The 21668-nt window shown below is 26.5% G+C and overlaps 1 protein-coding gene across 16 annotated transcripts; it reads right to left on the bottom strand.

Annotated features, from left to right (window-relative positions):
• Nucleotides 1–1042: 1042 nt before the first annotated feature.
• LOC126847198 (uncharacterized) lies at nt 1043–21138 on the bottom strand. Of its 16 annotated transcripts, XM_050587321.1 has the most exons (16): nt 21041–21138; nt 20122–20188; nt 20012–20041; nt 19859–19921; nt 19523–19582; nt 19225–19254; nt 19036–19065; nt 18912–18947; nt 18715–18765; nt 18363–18395; nt 17971–18060; nt 17513–17563; nt 16947–17033; nt 16806–16838; nt 16574–16665; nt 1043–1480 (listed from the first exon to the last, which is right to left on the bottom strand). In XM_050587321.1, exons 2-16 carry the CDS (start codon nt 20180–20182, stop codon nt 1349–1351), a joined length of 879 nt encoding a protein of 292 aa, XP_050443278.1. In that variant the 5' UTR covers nt 20183–20188; nt 21041–21138; the 3' UTR covers nt 1043–1348. The 16 variants fall into 16 exon arrangements, with proteins under 16 accessions (XP_050443278.1, XP_050443277.1, XP_050443276.1 ...); XM_050587320.1 differs by lacking the exons at nt 16574–16665; nt 16806–16838 and adding an exon at nt 9687–9719 and having other exon boundaries at nt 1050–1572; XM_050587319.1 differs by lacking the exons at nt 16574–16665; nt 16806–16838 and adding an exon at nt 1714–1746 and having other exon boundaries at nt 1051–1572.
• Nucleotides 21139–21668: the final 530 nt, after the last annotated feature.

Below are 21668 nucleotides of genomic sequence, written 5' to 3'. Positions count from 1 at the left end.
TCAGCAAGTTTATTATTGTAGCTAACGTGCTTACAAATTGTGAATACAAACAATATTATCTTGCTGGTTTACCTATTTTTTTTTTTTTTTTTTTTCAAAAAAGGCTATTTACTAGCTTGTACATTGTTTATTTATTTATAATTATGTACTAAAATAAAGAGATTGAATAAACAGTGAAGATGTCAAAATTATAATTGACATATTTTTACGAATATATAACATGTAATGTAATTGAATTATCTCAAAATTAATTACATTAAAACATGTTGTGTTCCTTTTTCGATTTCAAGTATGAACAAATTTCAAACAAATGATGATAGTGATATAATAGTGCATGATTTTAAATGTGTGAAAATGAAAACTTTAAATTGTAACTGTATTCGTATCAAATCTGTTGATTCTGTAATATACCTTGGCGTGACTAATGATCGATATTTAAAATGAGATAAACACATTGGAACTACTAACTTAAAAAAGTTAGAAGCATGTTCGATATTTTCAAAACTCCAAACAATATTATATTGCCTAACACCATGAGAATCATTTATTGTGCAATTGCTCAGTTAGTTTTCTCCTATGGAATAGCTGCTTGGAGAGGAGTTTATGATACGCATTTAAAAAAAACAAATACAACGATAAATTTCTTATTTAGGATAGCTTTCAAATAACTTAATTGCACAAATAATGACCTAAAATTTACTTAATCTATAACAACTTTATGCAAAAGGAATTTTATGTAATTTGTATTACTCCAACCATAAAGATTTTAGTTTTAATTATGCTTATAGTACACGTCAAATTGTTAAAAATGTATTTAGAGTTTTTAAATGTAATAGTGAATTTGGTAAAAGGAATCCGTATTATATTGGTTTAAAAATTTGTAATTATTTGTGTATTGATATAAATTGTTTCCATGGTTTTTAGTTATATTATATTAAAAATATGTCAATTATAAATTATGAGTGCTAAAATTCTGAATAATGTATGTTTAACACACTAACTTACTTATAGCTATTATAATTTATTTATTTATTTATTCTTATGTAAAATTATCATTATAATTTAATACTTTACTGGTGTTTCTCATCTTTATTTAAGATTATTGTTAACATAAAAATATGTAAATTTAAGACATAAGATGTGAACCATTGTCCCTCCACAAACTCAAGCTTTTGGAGACAAACTTTTTCTTGTATTAATCATATATTGTAAATTATGTATATTATGTTTGTAATATTTCAATAATAATAACAATATATAATAATTTTAATTAATTGACAGCATGTAGTGCAAAATAAAAATATATATAATGCATTACACAATTTTAGAAGAATATACCATTGCTGGTCTAAATTTCAGTTAATACTGCTTTTGAAGTTGTTGAGCTTATTTGCCACCATACGCCATTAATTTGTTTGAATCTTCTTTGTATATCTCCTTCATCCAGAGTACAAGTCATAATCATGGGGTCAACCCAAAGGTCTTTTATGTATGACGTTGGAAATCGTGTACTCAAGTATAATCCCATCAAACGGCATATCCGTAATAAAGACACACCATGAACAGATCTAGCTAAAAAATTAATTTTTTTTTTTAATTTGCTAAAATTAGATTACTAGTTACTACTTTGTAATATTGTAGTATACATAAAATGAAGCAATTTTTTTACAAGATTTTAAGGTTATTTACAGTTATCAAAAAAATTTCAATTACTTTGGTCTTGATTAACATCAGCAATATCAGTTCCTGTAACAAATACATCAAATCATTGTGCAGTTAATAAAACCAGGTGAATGTATTTGTTATGATATAACAGTCACTCTAAAACCCATTCGACTCCATATTAGTATTTACCTAATACGTGTCTGATTGAACTTTCTATCGATGTTCCAGTAACTCTTCTCCCTTCTGTAAGAGTGGTCAAATTTAAGCGTTCCGAATCTACAAAATTAATTGTTAAATGACTGTGTTGAGAAGAAATAATAGAACATATTATAGTTGCTTGAGACACATAATTGCATTACATTTCAAAGTATTACTTTAAAAACTTAGAATAATCAGACGCCATTAGATTACGTACTCAATATACAGACGCCGTAGTGCAAACATTTTGAGCACGACTTGTATTGGAAGGACTACAAAAACAGAAAATAAGGGCATGCCGGCGACGCCGTTTTACAGGAAATAAATTAAGACGTATTTAAGAAGCAGCGATTATTTTAGAAAATGTGGCGTAGGGTAATTAAGGCATGGTGATGCTTATCAATTGAAGCCAAATTAATTGTCTGTTCTTCCACTAGGAGGCACTGCCTACGAATCATATACAGCATTCTGACTTAGAACTTTTTTTTAATAGTTTTTCTTTGAAACTACTAATATGTATACCTAATTATGAATTCATTTTAAATTGTATATTTACTTAATGTATCTCTAATTTCTAGTTGCAATATAAACTGGTCATACATGGGTCCTAAAATTAAAACCAAAAATTTATAATAATGTACCTATGTACACATGTCTTTATGATTGAAACCATTATTATGTCATGTAGGTATTTATCATAGGATCTTACTAGTTACTACTTTACTTTATGATGCAGGACACAACTGTCTTATTTGTTAAAATAAAGTCATTAAAAAAAAAATAGAATATACAAGTTATTTGTGTTGTACAGTACTATTCGTATTACAAGAAAGTATGTGTTATTAAATATTACTTAATTTGATAATAATTGTTAAATTTTAAAATCAGTTATGTCCTTGTTTTATTGTAGTAAATTATTCCTGTTATACCTATTGAATAACTTAAAAAGAAAATATACTATATGTATGAATAGAATCATAAATATATAAATAATTAATTAAATAACAAATATATACCTAATTTACGTCTTAATATATTTTCTAAAGCCTGTTTAACAAAAGGTCTTCTCTGTTCTCCAAGGGTTGTCAAATTTAAACTTCTAAAACCTACGAAAATTATTAACAATACACCAGTGGCGTAAGAAATTTGTAGGTTGTTTATTGTGAATATAATATATATAACTATAATTTATTTTTATATTGAGAAGTTGTAAACATTAATTAATAAACATAACATTCATCTACGTACAAAGAACCAAAGCTTTTTTTTAAATTATTGTTTGCCATAAAAATAATAAAGCAAATTTTAACTCTAAAACTAGCTTAAAAAAGCTTTTTTCAAGTGTCGACCAAATCGTAATTACCTTCACTATATGGAACTTTAGGATATACAATGTCTGTAACAAATACATCAAATTATTTTGCAGTTAATAAACCCCGGTTTATACATTTTATATTTTATAAAAAACAGTCACTCTAAAACTATGATAAAGTAAACCAATTAATTAATGCACTATAATATTGTGTAAATGTTTAAGTACTTCTAATAGCAACATTTGAATAAACGGTTTTTAAATTTGTAATGATTATCAAAAGCTTAACCATAAACATATATAGCTTTTTGACTTAAAGCTTTTTATCGATTTTTTAGAACTACAAATATATATAGTTATCAATTTTTTGAAATTTTATATTTACTTAATATACTTTCTATTTCGTGTTTAATAATAGTCTGGTATTGCTTGCATGCTAAAATTAAACAATAAAGCTATAATATTGTAACCTACCAACATATTTTTATGATTAAAACCATTATGTCCAATTGGTGTTCGTTAATAACTAATATGATTATTTTCAAAGTATTTAAAAATAGTAAATATGCGTCAAGCGTATTAGATATGAAGTATACAAATATGGTTACTATTCATTATCAAACGTCCATCAAGGTATTTCATTGCTGAAATAAAAATAAAAATCTTGTCTGCGTAAAGAATATCAACCAACTGCGTGGAAACAATTCAATAGTGTACAATGAAAAGTATTACCCGGTATAAGGAGGACAATATCAGTTTTATCTGAAATATACATTACATACATTTGTGATATTGCATTTAATTTTAAATTATTGTAACAGGAAGGTAGAAAAACCTAAGCATTATTAACTCGAAAAAAATGTGCACCACCAAATATTCGATACGATGGGAATATTTGTAAAAAGTTCAATAGGAATGAAATATTAGAAAATTAAATAATATCAAATTTAATGAAAACTTTTACCCGGTAGAGCGGTCATCAAATTAATTTGGGCTGAAATCAACATTATATAAATTAATGATATTTTTTATTATTATTATAATTATGTCTACCGTAAGACGCCTCGTTATTGAATATTTTTTAGCTAATATGATATTTTTTAATGGTATTATAGATTCTGAGATTTTACTTTGTATCATAATGTATTACAATTTATATTTATAAATTGTAATATATTAAAAATAATATATTAAATTTGGCTGAAATTGACATTATAGAAATAAATAGTTTTAGTTTTGATTTTCTATTTTCAGTTATTACATAATATAAATATAAATTAGAAGACGAAGGTCAAAGTAGAAAAAATTTATATTAATTGAGTAGGGAATCTTTATGAAAACACAATGGCTAAATCTTATCTAAAACTTATTAATTGCATAAAGATAATTTTTGACTGCCATTTTTATATAATTTTCAAATATTTATTTCTACTGTCGTCTTTATTTTGCTATTATTATTATTATTATTACTATTATTATTTATATTATTACTACCGAAAGAATTGTAATATTCTACATCATTGACTATTTCTTCAATTACATACTCCAATCCATCTAGAACCAACATGTAAATATTATAGCTATACTAAAAGATTGAAATAAAATCAAATTAGATACCATATACAAATTTAGAATACTATTAAACCATTGCTTAGCATTAGCTATTTAACGCTACTTCTTCTACTATGTATATATCATGTTCTGCACACTGGTTTTACATACCTGGTGCACTTTTTTTAAACTATCTACATATTAACTTGACGATTTATTAGTCATATTTATTTTTAATGTATCTTACTTGCTTCGGAATGTTGTCCTATAGTTAAATCGTTCTTATTATACGCAAGCTCTATCATTTGATCTGGAATACGTAATTTAAAAAATATGTATAAAATCAGTAAATTTTAAAAATTTAACAAACTATTTTCTATAAAACAAAATTATTACTGACTTGTAATGAAAACTTCTTTTTTATATGCCGCTGTACAAAAGTGAAATATACATTTTTTTATTTCAAATATATAAGTAGGGTAATTTGGTAGTTGTGAAAATAAAATAATTAAATAACCTTCATCAAATGCCGAAATATTTTCAACGACAAGTGTTATAAAAAAACAGACAAATTTCATTTTTATCTGCAAATAATAAACATAAAATACATTTATTGGGAACAGTTGCCTACGGTGCCGAGATGAGACGACTTTGCGAGACTAATTTTATATGATATCAATATATATATATTTAGATAGATATATACAGGGTGTCCCACAAAGATATGACAAATTAAATAACCTTTTGCTTTAGTGTATATTTTTTAGATTTTTTTTTTAAATTAAATAATAATCATTTGCACTATAAGCACCACGTTTTTTATTGCTATTAACTGCACTGTATTTTACTTTTTTTTCATTATTATTTTTTTTTTTTTACATTAATTTTATTAAATTAAGTTGAAGGTTTTATTAAGAATTATTTGTTGAAAATGTTGACTGGTCGATAACCAGATTTGGATAATTACTTTTAAAGTTACTAAAGGTTAATGAGTAGGATGGGTGGTGAAGTGTGGTAGAGTATTTGCGTAAACTTCCCACCCTTAACTTAAAACCTAAACAACTTTAAAAGTAATTATCCAAAACTAGTTGTCGACCAGTCAAAATACATAGCAAATTATTTTTAATAAAATGGCTATCTAAAATTTAATAAAATTAATGTAAAAAAAATAATAATAAATTAAAATACTAAAATGTTTTGTGCAATAAAAAACGAAGTACTTATAGCGCAAATGCGTATAAATTAATTTTAAAAATATTCACTAGAACAAAAGTTATTTGTCTAATCTTTGTGGGACACTAGGCTACAATATTTTCTAGACTGCCAAACTGATTTTTTTTTTTGTATGGCAATATAACTAGAAATAGAACTATACATAGAAATAGAACTTTATCAGTACTTTATTTGGCTAAAATCGTATTGAGTTTACCCTAATGAAGATAAAATAAAATTAGAATTTGGTCTCTGTTAACTATTTCAATGGCATCGTGTAAATAGTTAGTTTAAATATTGTTATTAAAAATAGACTTTGAAAAGGGAAATTATACAAATAATTTCAAGCGTCTAAACATGATGGATTTAAAGCAAAATTATTTATGATTTTATACCTAAAAAGGACATTTAAGAGAGGATGTCATATCCGTTTGAAAAAAGCATTCTTAGTTAGTTCTTGTTTTAGAAAATGGTTTCAAAAATTGCTTAATTTCCCTACAACTTACATTATACATTTCTTTTTATTAAAAATTATATTTTACTTACTAAAATTGTGGAAATAATGGAATTTTTTAGACAATAATCGACTTGATTATCTATTGAAACTAATTGTTGCGATTTACATGTCGACCGAAAAATCAAAATCTAAAAGGTTATTGCAGTGTAACAATGTTCATTTATTTGCGCAGCCGGTTCATTTTTTTTTATATCGTGTATTTACATTACATTGACGTGGAGTTTATTGTTTTATAAAGTTAAGCCAAATAACGAAGAAATTAAAAATCTATTATAGAATTTTCTTTAAAATGTGGATTGTGTAAAACGCAATATTTGTACCTGTATCTGGTAACAAGTTCAAGATAACCGTAGCGTTTGTTGTATAAGAAAAAAATTATTTAAATATAAGAATTAGTTGTCGGGTCAACGTCCTGACCGACTACTTAAGTAACTGGCTAACTACTGAACACTGACAACTAACTAACTGACTTACAATCTTTATATAAACTTATAACTCCAGTTTTCTTGTTACAAGCCTTTTTAAATCGGATGTCACTAAAGTTTTGTAGAGGGGAAATGTGGTTGGTGTTCATTTGTGTATTCCTTATAAGTTTCTATCCAGTGTATATGACTCATGTTTATTAAAAATAATTGTTATAAATTATAGATATAATATATAGATATAATTTTGGTTATTATGTGTATATGTGAATTGGTATATTTTGGTGCATGCACGATAAAAAATAGCTAGATATAAAAAATACTAATTACTGTTTTTTTACACTATGACTTTTGGTGCAATACGGTCGTGCCCTTTTAGTTTTAGTGTAATTACAAATTTAAGAGTTTGATAGAAATACTTACTAAAATCGTTGGAATAATAGAATTTCTTAGACAATAATTGACTTAATCACCTTTTGAAACTAAATGTTTCTTTTTGCTACTAGTATTTTGACTAAAAAATCAAAATCTAATAGGTTATCGCAGTGTAAACTGTGTTTCATTTCTTTACACAGATGGTTAATTTTTGTTTTTAATATGACTCATTGCGTATTTACATTACACTGACGCGGAGTTCAAACCATATAATTCTGGTTTTTTAAAAAATGTTTGCAATAATATTCTGTATTATATGATAAAAAGTATTAAGCATGTATTAAAATCTTCACATAAGCAACAAATGTCTTTATAATCTTAAGTAAAACTGTTTATTTTTAATTTTAATAAATTGACAGCTAATTTTGGAAAATAAAAAAAGCCAGTACAGTGGGGTCGGGGCATAGTGGGGATGGAGAGGTTACAGGTCTATAGATTTCATTATAACTGAAAGTGATAAAATCACTTTTAAATAAACGCTTCGATGCGAATCTGTGGATAGTATGTCTAAACCAGTTATAGTAGTTTAGAAGATATCGTGGGACCAGCAATAATATACTTAAAATTTAATATTTAGTCTTGTGCAGGGTGGATACGATAAGGGTTGATCGTCTGTCTACATAAATGTACTGTCATAGTTACCCATCTATTGTAATTAACAATATAATGAAAATATTTTCATTACCTGTTGACCGTGGATTCACTCACACATAGCAACCTAGAAACTGACTGCGGCCAAAGTGTAAATTTACCCTATTTTTGGTGTTTTTCCTTAATAAAAAAAAAAATAACTACAGATTTTTGAGAAAATTGTATATGTTATGGTTCCGTTTTAGATTTATCTTCGGTCTAATTTTCAGATCAGATTTTTTGGGTGTTTTTCTCAATTTTGATGGGGAAGTGGTGACTTTTTTAATTTTTGGCCCATGAAAGTACCTTCCAGGTATGATTTCTGATCTATAGATTTGCTACACGAACAAATCGGTTTAGCGGTTTACGAGATAACTTGGGTCCAGACACAAAAAAAAAAAAAAAAAATAATAAAAACACATCATTGTAAAACCAATACCTTCTCAGCTTCGCACCGAAGCTAACACCTGTATATGTGCAAAATGAAAATATATATAATCTATTACACAATTTTAAAAGAATTATACTATTGATTGCTGGTCTAAGGTTAAGTTAGTACTGCTTCTGAAGTAGTTGAGCTTATTTGCCATCATGCGCTATTAATTTGTTTTAATCTCCTTTGTATAATTCCTTCATCCAGCGTACAAGTAATATTAATGGGGTCAATCCAAAGTTTTCTTATGTATGATGTTGTAAAATTATGTACTTATGTATAATCCCATCAAACGACACATCCGTAATAAAGACACACCATGTACAGATCTAACATTGACGTCAGTTTAAGACTGGTTAACGTATCTATATGAATAAAGTTCTCGCAAGTCTCCAGGAAGTTCACGTGATTAACTTTGGTATCTGTCAGGTAAAAGCCAAGGATAGTGCCATTGTTGAATACAACCGTCCACGAACATTGTATAGGACAAACTTAACATCCATCCTAACTAAAAATTCTGGAACCCGGGAAATAAAAAAATGGTACTCGGGTAGGTTAAAGTAAGCCATTAAGTATATTAAGTGGACAAATTGTAACTTGATTTGCGCAATGTTCCATTATTGTAAAAATAATATTTTTATCGATTGTACAGATGGAAATAGATGTAGAGGATAAGTACATTTTTATTTTTAAAATGTTTTAAATGATATTCTGTATGATGTGATAATAAGGATTAAGTATATGTTTAAATCTACACATAAGCAACAAATGTCATTATAATCGTGAGTAAAACTGTTTATTATGAAATGTATTAAATTATTTGACAGCTAGTAGTTCCACATAAAAAACGATAACAGTGCAAAATTAAAGTGTATAATATAATGTATTACACAATTTTAGAAGAATATACCATTGATTCCTGGTCTAAATTTAAGTTAAAACTGCTTCTGAAGTTGTTGACCTTATTTGCCACCATACGCCATTAGTTTGTTTGAATCTCCTTTGTATATCTCCTTCATCAAGGGTACAAGTCATATTAATGGGGTCAATCCAAAGTTGTCTTATGTATGATGTTGGAAATCGTGTACTCAAGTATATTCCCATCAAACGACACATCCGTAATAAAGACACACCATGAACAGATCTAACTAAAAAATTCAATTTTTTTTTAGAATTTACTTAAATTAGCTTGCTAGCTATTAATTTGTAACACTGTAATATATATATATATATATATACAAAATTAAGCAAATTTCAACTCTTAAACAAGCTTTTAAGGCTATTTACGACTACTGAAAAGTTCTGAATTACTTTGGTCTTGATTAACATCAGCAATATCAGTTCCTATAACAAATACATCAAATCATTGTGCGGTTAATAAAACCAGGTGAATGTATTCGTTATGACATAACAGTCACTCTAAAACCCATACGACTCGATATTAGTATTTACCTAATACGTGTCTGATTGAACTTTCTATCGATGTTCCAGTAACTCTTCTCCTTTCTATAAGAGTGCTCAAATTTAAGCGTTTCCGATCTAAAAAAAAAAACAATAGTTAAAAATTACTGTGTTGAGAATAAGAAATAATAAAAAATATTTTAATTGCTCGTGATACTTAATTGCATTATATTTCAAAGAATTTTACTAAGTACTCAGACGCCGTAAGACTAAGACTCTAAGATAATGTAATATATTAATATCATATATATCATATTTCTTATCTCAAATAGTCCAATAAGAGCTATCTAGATGCGACCTTCGGGTGCATACTATTGCTGTTGAATAGTTAGATAATCGAGTCGGTTGTTTTAAATAGTCCATTACGAGTTATCAAGTCACGATTCCTTGGAAAGTCGTTAAACACAGCCCTTGAAAAATTCAGCGTTTACGTTGAACGTACTCGATACTGTTGGATAGTTAGAATAATTTGAAGTCAAAGTTCGATACGAGCCATTTTGTTGTATTTTCATGAGAAGCTATGAGCGCAGCTCTGTAAAAACACTGGATACCGTTGGATAATTTTTAATTATTGAGTTATTGTGGTAAAGTATCTACAAGTAGAACTTATTCACGTAGTCATCCTGGAGCAGAGTGTTAATCGGGCCCTTCAGACCTGTTGCTGTGGGTGGGAGAAAAGGTTATTAAGTATACTGGTTAAAAGCCCGTTGCACTGGGGATATCCAGCAACTAAAACTTTGTTGTACAAACAATTGTTTGACCAAGGTAAATTTTACATGTATAATACATTGAGTTTGGTTTCACATACAGTATTTATCATCATATTCAGTACCTCAAAAAGGACGACTGATTTAAAGTAGACAATGATAAGTGTCAGAAAAATTCTAAGCAATAAATTAACTTAATTTGCAAAGCGGCTACTCCAAGACCGTCGCTGGACCAGAAACAAGGTACGTGGAAAAATAACTTATCACAATAATATTAGAGTAATAATATAATAGGCTCAGGACACATTCGCCAGCTTACATAAACCCCGTTACCTTTTTCTTTTTAACTATATAATTACAGTAAGAAACCTTATACTCGTGTATAGGCTTATGACTTTATATTTACTTGATGTATCTCTAATTTTTAGTTGAAATATAAACTGGTCATACATGGATCCTAAAATTGAAAACAAAATATATATTAATGCACCTAAATTATTTTGTATGATTGAAAGCAATACACCATATTAGTATTTGTCAATAGGATCACTACTTTTGTTTGTGGCGTAGGACACAACTATCTTATTTGTTAAAATATTTTCATTAAAAAATAATAGAATATGCATATTCTATTATTTGATAATATGCATGTGTGTGTTTTGTTAAACATCACTAATTTGGATAATAATTGTTAAAAATTAAAATCAGTTGTACCCTGGTTAAATTGTGTTTAATTATTCCTATTAAATAACTAATAAAGTAAATACACTATATGTATGAATAGAATCATAAATATATAAATAATAAATATATACCTAATTTACGTTTGAATATATTTTTTAAGGCCTTTTTAACATAATGTCTTCTCTGTCCTCCGAGGGTTGTCAAATTTAATCTTCTTAAATCTGCGAAAGTTATTAACAATACATCCACGCGTATGAAATTTTAAGGTTGTTTATTGTGAATATAATATAAATAATAATAATTTTTTTTCCCAATGCGAAGTTGTAAAAATTCATTAATAAATATAAATTCAATTACGTACAAAGTATTACAGTTAATGGTTACAAAAACGTTTCTTTTTGTTTTAAACTATTGTTCGATATTAAACATTATATAATACAAATAAAGCAAATTTTAACTCTTAAACCAGCTTTAAATGCTATTTACGAATATCAAAAAATTCGTAATTACCTTGGCCATAAGGCACTACAGGATATGCAATGTCTGTAACATTTATAGCATACATCAAATCATTATATAGTTAATAAAACCCGGTATATACATTTTATATTTTATGTATAACAGTCACCCTAAAACTGAGATAAATTAAACCAATTATATATGCAATATATTATTGTATATATTTTAAATTACTTCAAATACCAACATTTAAATAAAAACAGATTTTATTATATTTTTAATGATCATCAAAAGCTTAACAATAAATCATTTATAGCTTTTTGACTTTAATCTTTCAATTTATTTATTATAGTTTTTCGTTAGAACTACAAATATGTATAGTCATCGGTTTTATTAATTTTATATTTACCTAATGTACTTCCTATTACGTTTTGCATAATATTCTGGTATTGCTTGCATTCTAAAATTAAAAATAAAAGCTAAAATATTGTAATCTACCTACACATTTTTAATGATTAAAACAAATATGTCTTATTGGTTTTTTGTTTAACAAGTAATATGATTGTTTTCCAAGTATTTAAAAAAAAAACAATATGCGTTAAGTGTATTAAATATGAAATATACAAGTGTAGTTACTTAGTAATATCAAACATGCATGAAGGTGTTCTAATTCTGGAATGAAACCAAAAATGTTGTGTGCATAAAGGATATTAAATAACTGCGCGGAAACACTACAATAATGTACAATAAAACTTATTACCCGGATCAATACCCGTTATATCTGAAATAAACATTACATAAATTTATAATATTGCATTAAATTTTCAATTTTTTATAACAGTAAGGTAAAAAACATGGGTATTAGTAACTAGGATTAATGTGCTCCACCGGATATTTAATACGAAGGAAATATTTTTAGTAAGTTCAATACGATTGAATATTTGAAATATTTTCATAAAATTCAACAAAAACTATTACCCGGTATAGCGATCATCAAATTAATTTTGGCTGAAATTGTCATCATACAAATTAATAATATTAGATTTATTTTTTATTTTAAATTAGTACATAATATAATTACAAAATTAGTAGACGAAGGTCAAAGTAGAAAGAAACTTTATTAATTAGACTAGGAATTGATTATTAAAACACAATGGCCGAATCTTATCTAAAACTTATCAATTGCATAAAGATAAATATGGAATGCAATTTTTATATAATTTTCAAATATTTGTTTCTATTTTCATCTTTATTTTATTATTATTATTATTATTATTATAATTATGTTTACCGAAAGACGCTTCATCATTGACAATTTTTTCAATTACATATTCCAATCCATCTAGAACAAACAGATAACTTTTAGGGCTATACTAAAAGTTTGAAATAAAATCAAATTAAATGGATACCATATAAAACTTTAGAATAATATTAAACCATGTTTAGCATTAGCTATTGAACGCTACTTCTTTTAAGGATCGGTCAAACAGAAATGCAGACAAGTTTGAGCGAACCAGCGTGAAAACTGCCACAACCAAGAGTGTACTGCTGGTTGTTTTTTTATTTTTTACTTTTTTATCTCACGTTTTCTGTTTTCATTTTCTTTTACAAAACGTCTAGATTCTTCTGCTTGCCTTGAGTTAAGCAAGACGAAAAAAAAGAAAACGGGTACACGAACTAAATAAAAAAAGAATAGAATTTGGGGAGTTTCACCGACTATGCTGTATTTTCAACGTTCAAACTAGAACCGAACTAAATTGAAGTTAATAAATTAAGAGGTCGTATTTTTATGAATTGTTTTAAGCCAGATACAGATAGCATTAAACACTAAAATATTAGCCAGAAGCTTGATGTTTTAATATACTAGGCACCTTAGATACGAGCTTGTTACTGTTTGTTAATATACTATATCATTATCTACCATTATCTATAATTCCACCACTACTTTAAATTTATTTGGTACTTCAACGAGAAATGAAAATGCTCATTCGTGGTTGCAGACTCGGCTGAAAAATTGTATTAAATTTTACATTTTTGTGAAGTGTTTTGAACTAGATCCAATCAATCGTTCCGTTTCATCGGTCATTTTCAGTGCACAATTTTAAAATGAAAATTTTTTTAAAATTAAGTTCAATGTGTTGTCATCAATATTGTTTGTATATTTTATGTTCGATAATTATATAATAACAATAATAATATTTTAGAAGTGCTGATACGTGTGGAAAATCCAGTGTATTGTCTATATTAAATATATATATATTTTTTTTATTTTACAAAATTATTCCAGTCCGCCGCGAACTTTGTGAAAAAATACAACCATCAGTTTGTCCGCCGCGGTAGGCCGCTGTCTGTTTAACCAGAATGATGCATTTAAACTTACTTGACGATTTATTATACATATTTATTTTTAGTATATCTTACTTGCTCCAGAATATTCCTCTACAATTAAATCATTCTTATTATACGCAAACTCGATCATTTCATCTGTAATACATAGTTTAAAAAATATTTCTAAAATCAGTAAATTTTAAAAATTTAACAAACTATTTTTTTTTAAACAAAATTATTACTGACTTGTAATGAAAACTTCCATCTTATATATCGCTGTAAAAAAGTTAAATATTTAATTTTTATTTTTCAAATTTGTAACTACGGTAATTTGGTAGTTTAAATAAATTAACCTTCATCAGTTGCCGAGACATTTACAAGGACAAATGTGATTAAAATACAGGAAAGATTCATTTTTATCTGCAAATAATAATAAACATAAAATAAACTTATATTACACACAGTTGCCTACTGTGTGTACCGAGATGAGAAAATGTTGGTATTGCGAGATGGTTTTTTGTATGATAAATATTTTTTAGATTTTTTTTTTTAAATAATTTATAATAATTTTATTAAGAATAATTTGCTGAATATTTTGATTTGTCGACAACCAGATTTGGATTTTTCCTTAAGTTTCATGTTTCATTTAGATTCATATTGATATTTAATATATTTTTGTGTACACATTGATGTAAATGGATAAAGCAGGTGTTTTTGAAAAAGAAAGAATAATTAATATGTTTATTGAACTAAAATAAACTGTAGATTTTTATTATTAAACTTATACTATTAAATACGGATTACACTTTTAAAATAAAAATTAACTTTAAAGAGTTTCTGTAACTATGTGAGAGGTTCTTCTATAAATTCCGACTGACTAACTAGGCGATTTGATCGTGTCAACCGAAAGGTCCAGGACACCCAACACCAAAGGTTTCGTCATAACCACGATGACACTTGCAATCTTATATTAATATTAATACCAATATAATGCTACATAGAGCATTCCAAACTATTATGAAATAATATGCTAAACTACAACATGACAAGTCTCCCACAACCGTATTTTTAAATACAAATTATTACAGTACTTACAAAATAATAAACGAATACGTATGCGAATAAAAAAAAAAAGCTAGTTTTCAAAACGATGTTTATTAACTAAAACAGATTATTATCTTACAGAACATTTAATACTACTAAAATGTACATAATTATGCTAGGGTTTTTTTTAATCCAGCTTAACTGGAAAGTGGCAACGTATGTCTTTTTTAACTTTTTAAATAGAAAAAAGGTATTTAACCAAATATTGTTTATAAAGTTAAATTTTGAAAAGAGAAATTATACACATTATTTTCAAGCGTCTATAAACATAACTTCGCATTATGCTTCTAAATCAACCAATGATGGATTTAAAGCAAAACTATTTATGATTGTATAGTTGAAAGAGGATAACATTTAAGAGCGGATGTCATATTCGTTTAAACGTTTACACTACCTAAAACTTTTGGTGCATTATGCTCATGCATTTTTAGTTTTAGCATAATTACAAATTTAAAAGTTTTATAGAAATACTTACTAAAATGTCTTAGACAAAAATCGACTTGATCAGCTTTTGAAACTAAATGTTCTTCTTGTGACTTGCATTTCTACCGAAAAATCAGTAGCTAACCGGTTTTTACAGTGTAATGTGTTTATTTCTTTACACAGCTGGTTAATTTTTGTTTTTAATATGACTCATTGTGTATTTACATTACATTGACGTGGAGTTCAAACCATATAATATGAAAACTATTATAAAAAACGACCAAAGGTTATTTTCTTAAAAAATCTAGGTATTGTCACTTGTTCTTATATGCTGTGATTCATGTTGGTATTAAATATATTTTTGAGTACACCAGACAAGTGTCCTACAACCTATCACGTATTTTTTTAATTAACAACTTATGTAAAAATGAATTAGATGGTCGTACCTATAGTAAACACGTATACACTATGCAAATATTAAAAAAAAATAGCTTATTTTCTCAATGGTGTTTATTAAAACAGAATATTATCTTACAAAAATATTTAACATTACTAAAATGTACATATTTATGCTAGGTTTATATGATCAAATTAAATAGAAATCGGCAACGTACTTATGACTTTCAAAAAACTTTAATAAACTTAAGATTTTGAGAAACATTCACTGATAATAATTTATATTAGTCTATTCGGACATTTACACCATCAAAAATATTTGAAAAAAGAATACGAAGTAAAAAGTATATCAAATCTACCTTTTCTGAAAAGTTTATTTTTAAAAGTGTTTATTTTAAATTTTAATTAATTGGCAGCTAGTAGTGCAACATAAAAAACGATATTTGTGACAATTTATATTAACCTATTACACAATTTTAGAAGAATATATCATTGATTTCTTGTCTAAATTTAAGTTAATACTGCTTTTTTAGTAGTTGAGCTTATTTGCCACCATACGCCATAAATTTGTTTTAATCTTCTTCGTATATCTCCTTCATCAAGGGTACAAGTCATATTAATGGGGTCAATCCAAAGGTCTTTTATGTATGACGTTGGAAATCGTGTACTCAAGTATATTCCCATCAAACGGCACATCCGTAATAAAGACACACCATGAACAGATCTAGCTAAAAAATTAATTTTTTTTTTAATTTGCTAAAATTAGATTACTAGTTACTACTTTGTAATATTGTAGTATACATAAAATGAAGCAACTCTTTTACAAGCTTTTAAGGTTATTTACAGTTATCAAAAAAATTTCAATTACTTTGGTCTTGATTAACATCAGCGATATCAGTTCCTGTAACAAATACATCAAATCATTGTGCAGTTAATAAAACCAGGTGAATGTATTTGTTATGATATAACAGTCACTCTAAAACCCATTCGACTCCATATTAGTATTTACCTAATACGTGTCTGATTGAACTTTCTATCGATGTTCCAGTAACTCTTCTCCCTTCTGTAAGAGTGGTCAAATTTAAGTGTTCCGAATCTACAAAATTAATTGTCAAATGACTGTGTTGAGAAGAAATAATAAAACATATTATAGTTGCTTGAGACACATAATTGCATTACATTTCAAAGTATTACTTTAAAAACTTAGAATAATTAGACGCCATTAGATTACGTACTCAACATACAGACGCTGTAGTGCAAATATTTTGAGCACGACTTGTATTGCAAGGACTACAAAAACAGAAAATAAGGGCATGTCGGCGACGCCGTTTTACAGGAAAGAAATTAAGACGTATTTAAGAAGCAGCGATTATTTTAGAAAATGTGGCGTAGGGCAATTAAGGCATGGTAATGCTTATGAATTGAAGCCAAATTAATTGTCTGTTCTTCCACTGGGAGGCACTGCCTACGAATCATATACAGCATTCTGACTTAGAACTTTTTTTTTATAGTTTTTTTTTTGAAACTACTAATATGTATACCTAATTATGAATTCATTTTAAATTGTATATTTACTTAATGTATCTCTAATTTCTAGTTGCAATATAAACTGGTCATACATGGGTCCTAAAATTAAAACAAAATATGTATTAATGTACCTACATAATATTTTTAATGATTAAAACCAATATGTCGAAGGTATTTGTTGTCAATATTATCTTACTAGTTACTACGTTTCTTTATGGCGTAGGACACAACCATCTTTTTTGTTAAAATAAATGATAATATAATAAATCCGTAATAAAATACAGCCATGATATTTGTATTACAAGAAATCATGTGTTATCATACATCACTAATTTTGTTATTAATTGTTAACAGTAGTTAACTACTACTGTTAACGATTAAAATCGGTTGTATCCTTGTTATATTGTAGTGAATTATTCCTATTAAACACCTTATTAATAAAATACACTTTATGTATAAATAGATTCATAAACATAAAAATAATTAATTAAATAATAAATAAATACCTAATTTACGCTTGAATATATTTTGTAAAGCCTGTTTAACAAAATGTCTTCTCTCTTCTCCAAGAATTGTCAAATTCATGCTTTTAAAATCTGCAAACATGACATTTCCACGTTGTTTATTGTGAATATATAATTATTATTGGTTTTTTTTTTGCGATGTTTCATATTTGATGAATAAACATAATATTCATTACGTACAAAGTATCACAATAAATGGTAAATAATAGTCTAACTCTCTCTCTCTCTCTCTCTCTCTCTCTCTCCTCAACAACAAGTTTATTTTTTTAAAAATTATTGTTTGACTTAAAACATGATAAAATAAAATGAAGGAAATTTAAACTCTAATACAAGCTTTAAAAGCTATTTGTGACTAGCAATAAATTCGTAATTACCTTTGCCATAAGGAAATTCAGGAAATCCAATGTCTGCAACAAAGACATTAAATCATTATGCAGTTAATGAAACCCGGTATAAACATTTTATATTTTATATAATGTAATAGTCACTCTAAAACTAAGATAAATTGAATCAATGAATTAATGCAAAATATTATGGTACAAATGTTAAATTACTTGTAATAGCGACATTTGAATAAACAGTTTTTATTATATTTCTAAAGGTTATCAAATGCTTAACTATAAAACATATAGAGCTACGTGACATTATGCTTTCATTTGTCTTTTTGTAGTTTCCTTTAGAACTACAAATATGTATAGTTATGGTTTTTTTTAATCATTTATTTACTTAATGTAATTCCCAATTCGTGTTGCATATCATTCTGGTAACGCCTGCATTCTAAAATTAAAAAAAATATATTGTTATCTTTCTACATATTTTTTTTTTATGATTATAACCGATATAATGTCCAATTGGTATTTTTTAATAAATAATATTATTATATTAATTATAGTATTAAAAATAATAATATGGTTACTACTTACTTGTCATTATCAAACGTGCATGAAGGTATTCCAATCCTAAAATTAAAACAAAATTCTTGTGTGCATAATGAATATCAAACATCTACGCGGAAAAAATTCAATAATATACAATGAAAAGGGTTACCCGGTATAAGTATGACAATATCGGTTTCATCTAAAAATAAAAATTACATAAATTTATGATATACCATTTAAATTTTAATTATTCTAACAGAAAGGTAGAAAAACATGGATATTAGTACACTGTACAATAGGAAGTTCAATAGGAAGAAATGTTGGAAATATTTTCATAAAATTCAACAAAAACTATTACCCGGTATAGCGATCATAAAATTAATTTTGGCTGAAATTGTCATCATATAAATTAATAATATTAGATTTAATTTTCTATTTTAAGTAAGTACATGATAGAAATACAAAATTAGAAGACTAAGGTCAAAGTAGAAAGAAGCTATATTAATTAGACTAAGGAATCATTATGAAAACACAATGGCTGAATCTTATCTAAAACTTATCAATTGCATAAAAACAAATTTGGACTGCAATTTTGTATAATTTTCAAATATTTGTTTCTACTTTCATCTTCATTTTATAATTATAGATAGGACTACCGAAAGAATTGTAATCATTTTCATCATTGACCATATTTTCAATTACATATTCCAATCCATCTAGAACAAACAGATACGTATTTAGGCTACACTAATTGAAAACAAATCAAAATAGATACCAAATAATATTTTAGAATAAATTATAACATTAAAAAGTGGTTAGCATTAGTTATTTAACGATATTTCGTTTACTATGTGATTATAAATCACTACTTTAAGTATAATAATCTGTTCACTGGTTCTACATACCTAGTGCTTTTTTTAAAAACCATTTATAAAAACTGTACTTTTTAACTTGACGATTTATTATGCATATTTATTTTTAATATATCTTACTTGCTCCAGAATATTCCTCTACAATTAAATCATTCTTATTATAGGCAAGCTCGATCATTTCATCTGTAATACATAATTTAATAAATATGTCTAAAATCAGTAAATTTTAAAAACTTAACAAACTATTTTTTATAAAACAAAATTATTACTGACTTGTAATGAAAACTTCCATCTTATATCTCTCTGCAAAAAAAAAGTGAAATATGTATTCTAATTAAATTTGCATTAAGTTAGTTATTGTGAAAATAAAATACAATTATCACCTTCATCGGTTGCCGAAACATAAACAAGAACCAATGGTATGAAAAAATAGAAAAGTTTCATTTTTATCTGGAAATAATAATACACCTTTTATCAATTTATATTAGTCACAGTTGCTTTCGGTGCTGAGATGAGAAAAAAATTTTCTGAGACTGTTTTATATGATATATATATATATATATATATACATTTTTACTAGGCTACAGTATTTCCTAGGCCGCTAAACTGATTTTTTTGTATAGAAAAATAGAAGTAGAACTTGATAGATACTTTATTTGGCTAAAATTGTATTACTTTTACCCTACTGAAGATAAATGAAAAATACACGAATTTGGTCTATGTTAACTATCTAGAAAAAACTGTTAAGCAAACTTATGGTTAAATATATAGTAAAGATATAAAATCTACTTGAACCCTAAACCATAAGAATTATACACTTCTTGCGTAAACGTGTTACGACAACGATGTTGTCATCGTTTATAATTAAAGTGTATAATTTTTATGGTTTAGGGTTCAAGTAGATTTTATATCTTTACTATATGTTAACTATTTTAATAGCATTGTGTAAAAAAGTTAGTTTGCACTAATCAAAATACAAAATACAAAAAGGTATTTAACCAAATATTATTATTAATGTTAGATTTTAAGAAGGGAAAATTAATTTGAATGAATATATTAAAAATCTATTATAAAATTATCTTTAAAATGTGAGTTGTGTAAAATGTCATATTTGTAATTGCATTTGGTAACAAATATAAAAAAAATCGTACGTTCAAAAGACAATAAATAATTCGAATAGCTAGCAACAAAAAAAACTTATTATTGTTTTTTTCACATTCCTTATAACTTTTGATGCAATACGCTCATGCCTTTTTATTTTAAGCGTAATTACAAATTTCAGAATTTCATAATAATACTTACTAAAATTGTCGAAATAATAGAATTTCTTAGACAACAATTGACTTGATAACTTTCTGAAAATAAGTGTTCTTCTTGCGACTTGCATTTTTACCGAAAAATCAGTAGCTAACGTGGTTTTACAGTGTAAATGTATTAATTTATTTACACAGCGGGTTCATTATTTTTTTTAATATGACTCATGGTGTATTTACATTACATTGACGAGGAGTGCAAACTATATGTTTGGATATATTTTTTTCTTAAGGTCAATCGATTTAAACCGCACACAATATTACCTCATTTCTGCCGGTCTTTTACTAATACTAACATTTCTTAAAAAACAGATATTTTATCTTAAATTAAAAAGGCCCCCCAAGTGTTGCCGGAGCGAAGGGGGTAAAGCATATAAATATGTACCTACTTTATGAAGTCAAATTTAAATAGTTCCGTTTTTTATCCTAGAGCTCTTCGACTCTAGTACACCATAATAGGAGTTTGGCGTTTTAAAAATCATTGTTTCAAAATACAATTTCCGTTATTATGTAAGCAAAAACTATTATAAAAAACGACCAAAGGTTATTTTCTTAAAAAATCTAGGTATTGTCACTTGCTCATATGTACTGTGATTCGTGTTGGTATTAATTATATA

The sequence above is a fragment of the Adelges cooleyi genome, unplaced genomic scaffold (genome assembly GCF_023614345.1).
Source record: "Adelges cooleyi isolate 19-005CV unplaced genomic scaffold, UGA_ACOO_1.1 ACOO_flye_CR_arks_rails_tigmint_CR_PRNA_9, whole genome shotgun sequence".
In the NCBI taxonomy this organism is placed as follows: domain Eukaryota; kingdom Metazoa; phylum Arthropoda; class Insecta; order Hemiptera; family Adelgidae; genus Adelges; species Adelges cooleyi.
Note: the sequence above shows the minus strand (reverse complement) of the source record. Positions and strands in the feature narration are given on the sequence as shown.

Bases quoted from the DNA above. Each gene is read 5' to 3' on its own strand.
- LOC126847198 (XM_050587321.1), bottom strand. From the start codon at position 20,182: ATGAAACTTTTCTATTTTTTCATACCATTGGTTCTTGTTTATGTTTCG. The intron at 20,042-20,121 runs GTGATAATTGTA...TTTTTTTTGCAG, and splicing joins TGTTTCGGCAACCGATGAAG to AGAGATATAAGATGGAAGTT. The intron at 19,066-19,224 runs GTAATAGTTTTT...TTTTATTTTTAG, and splicing joins TTTTATGATCGCTATACCGG to ATGAAACCGATATTGTCATA.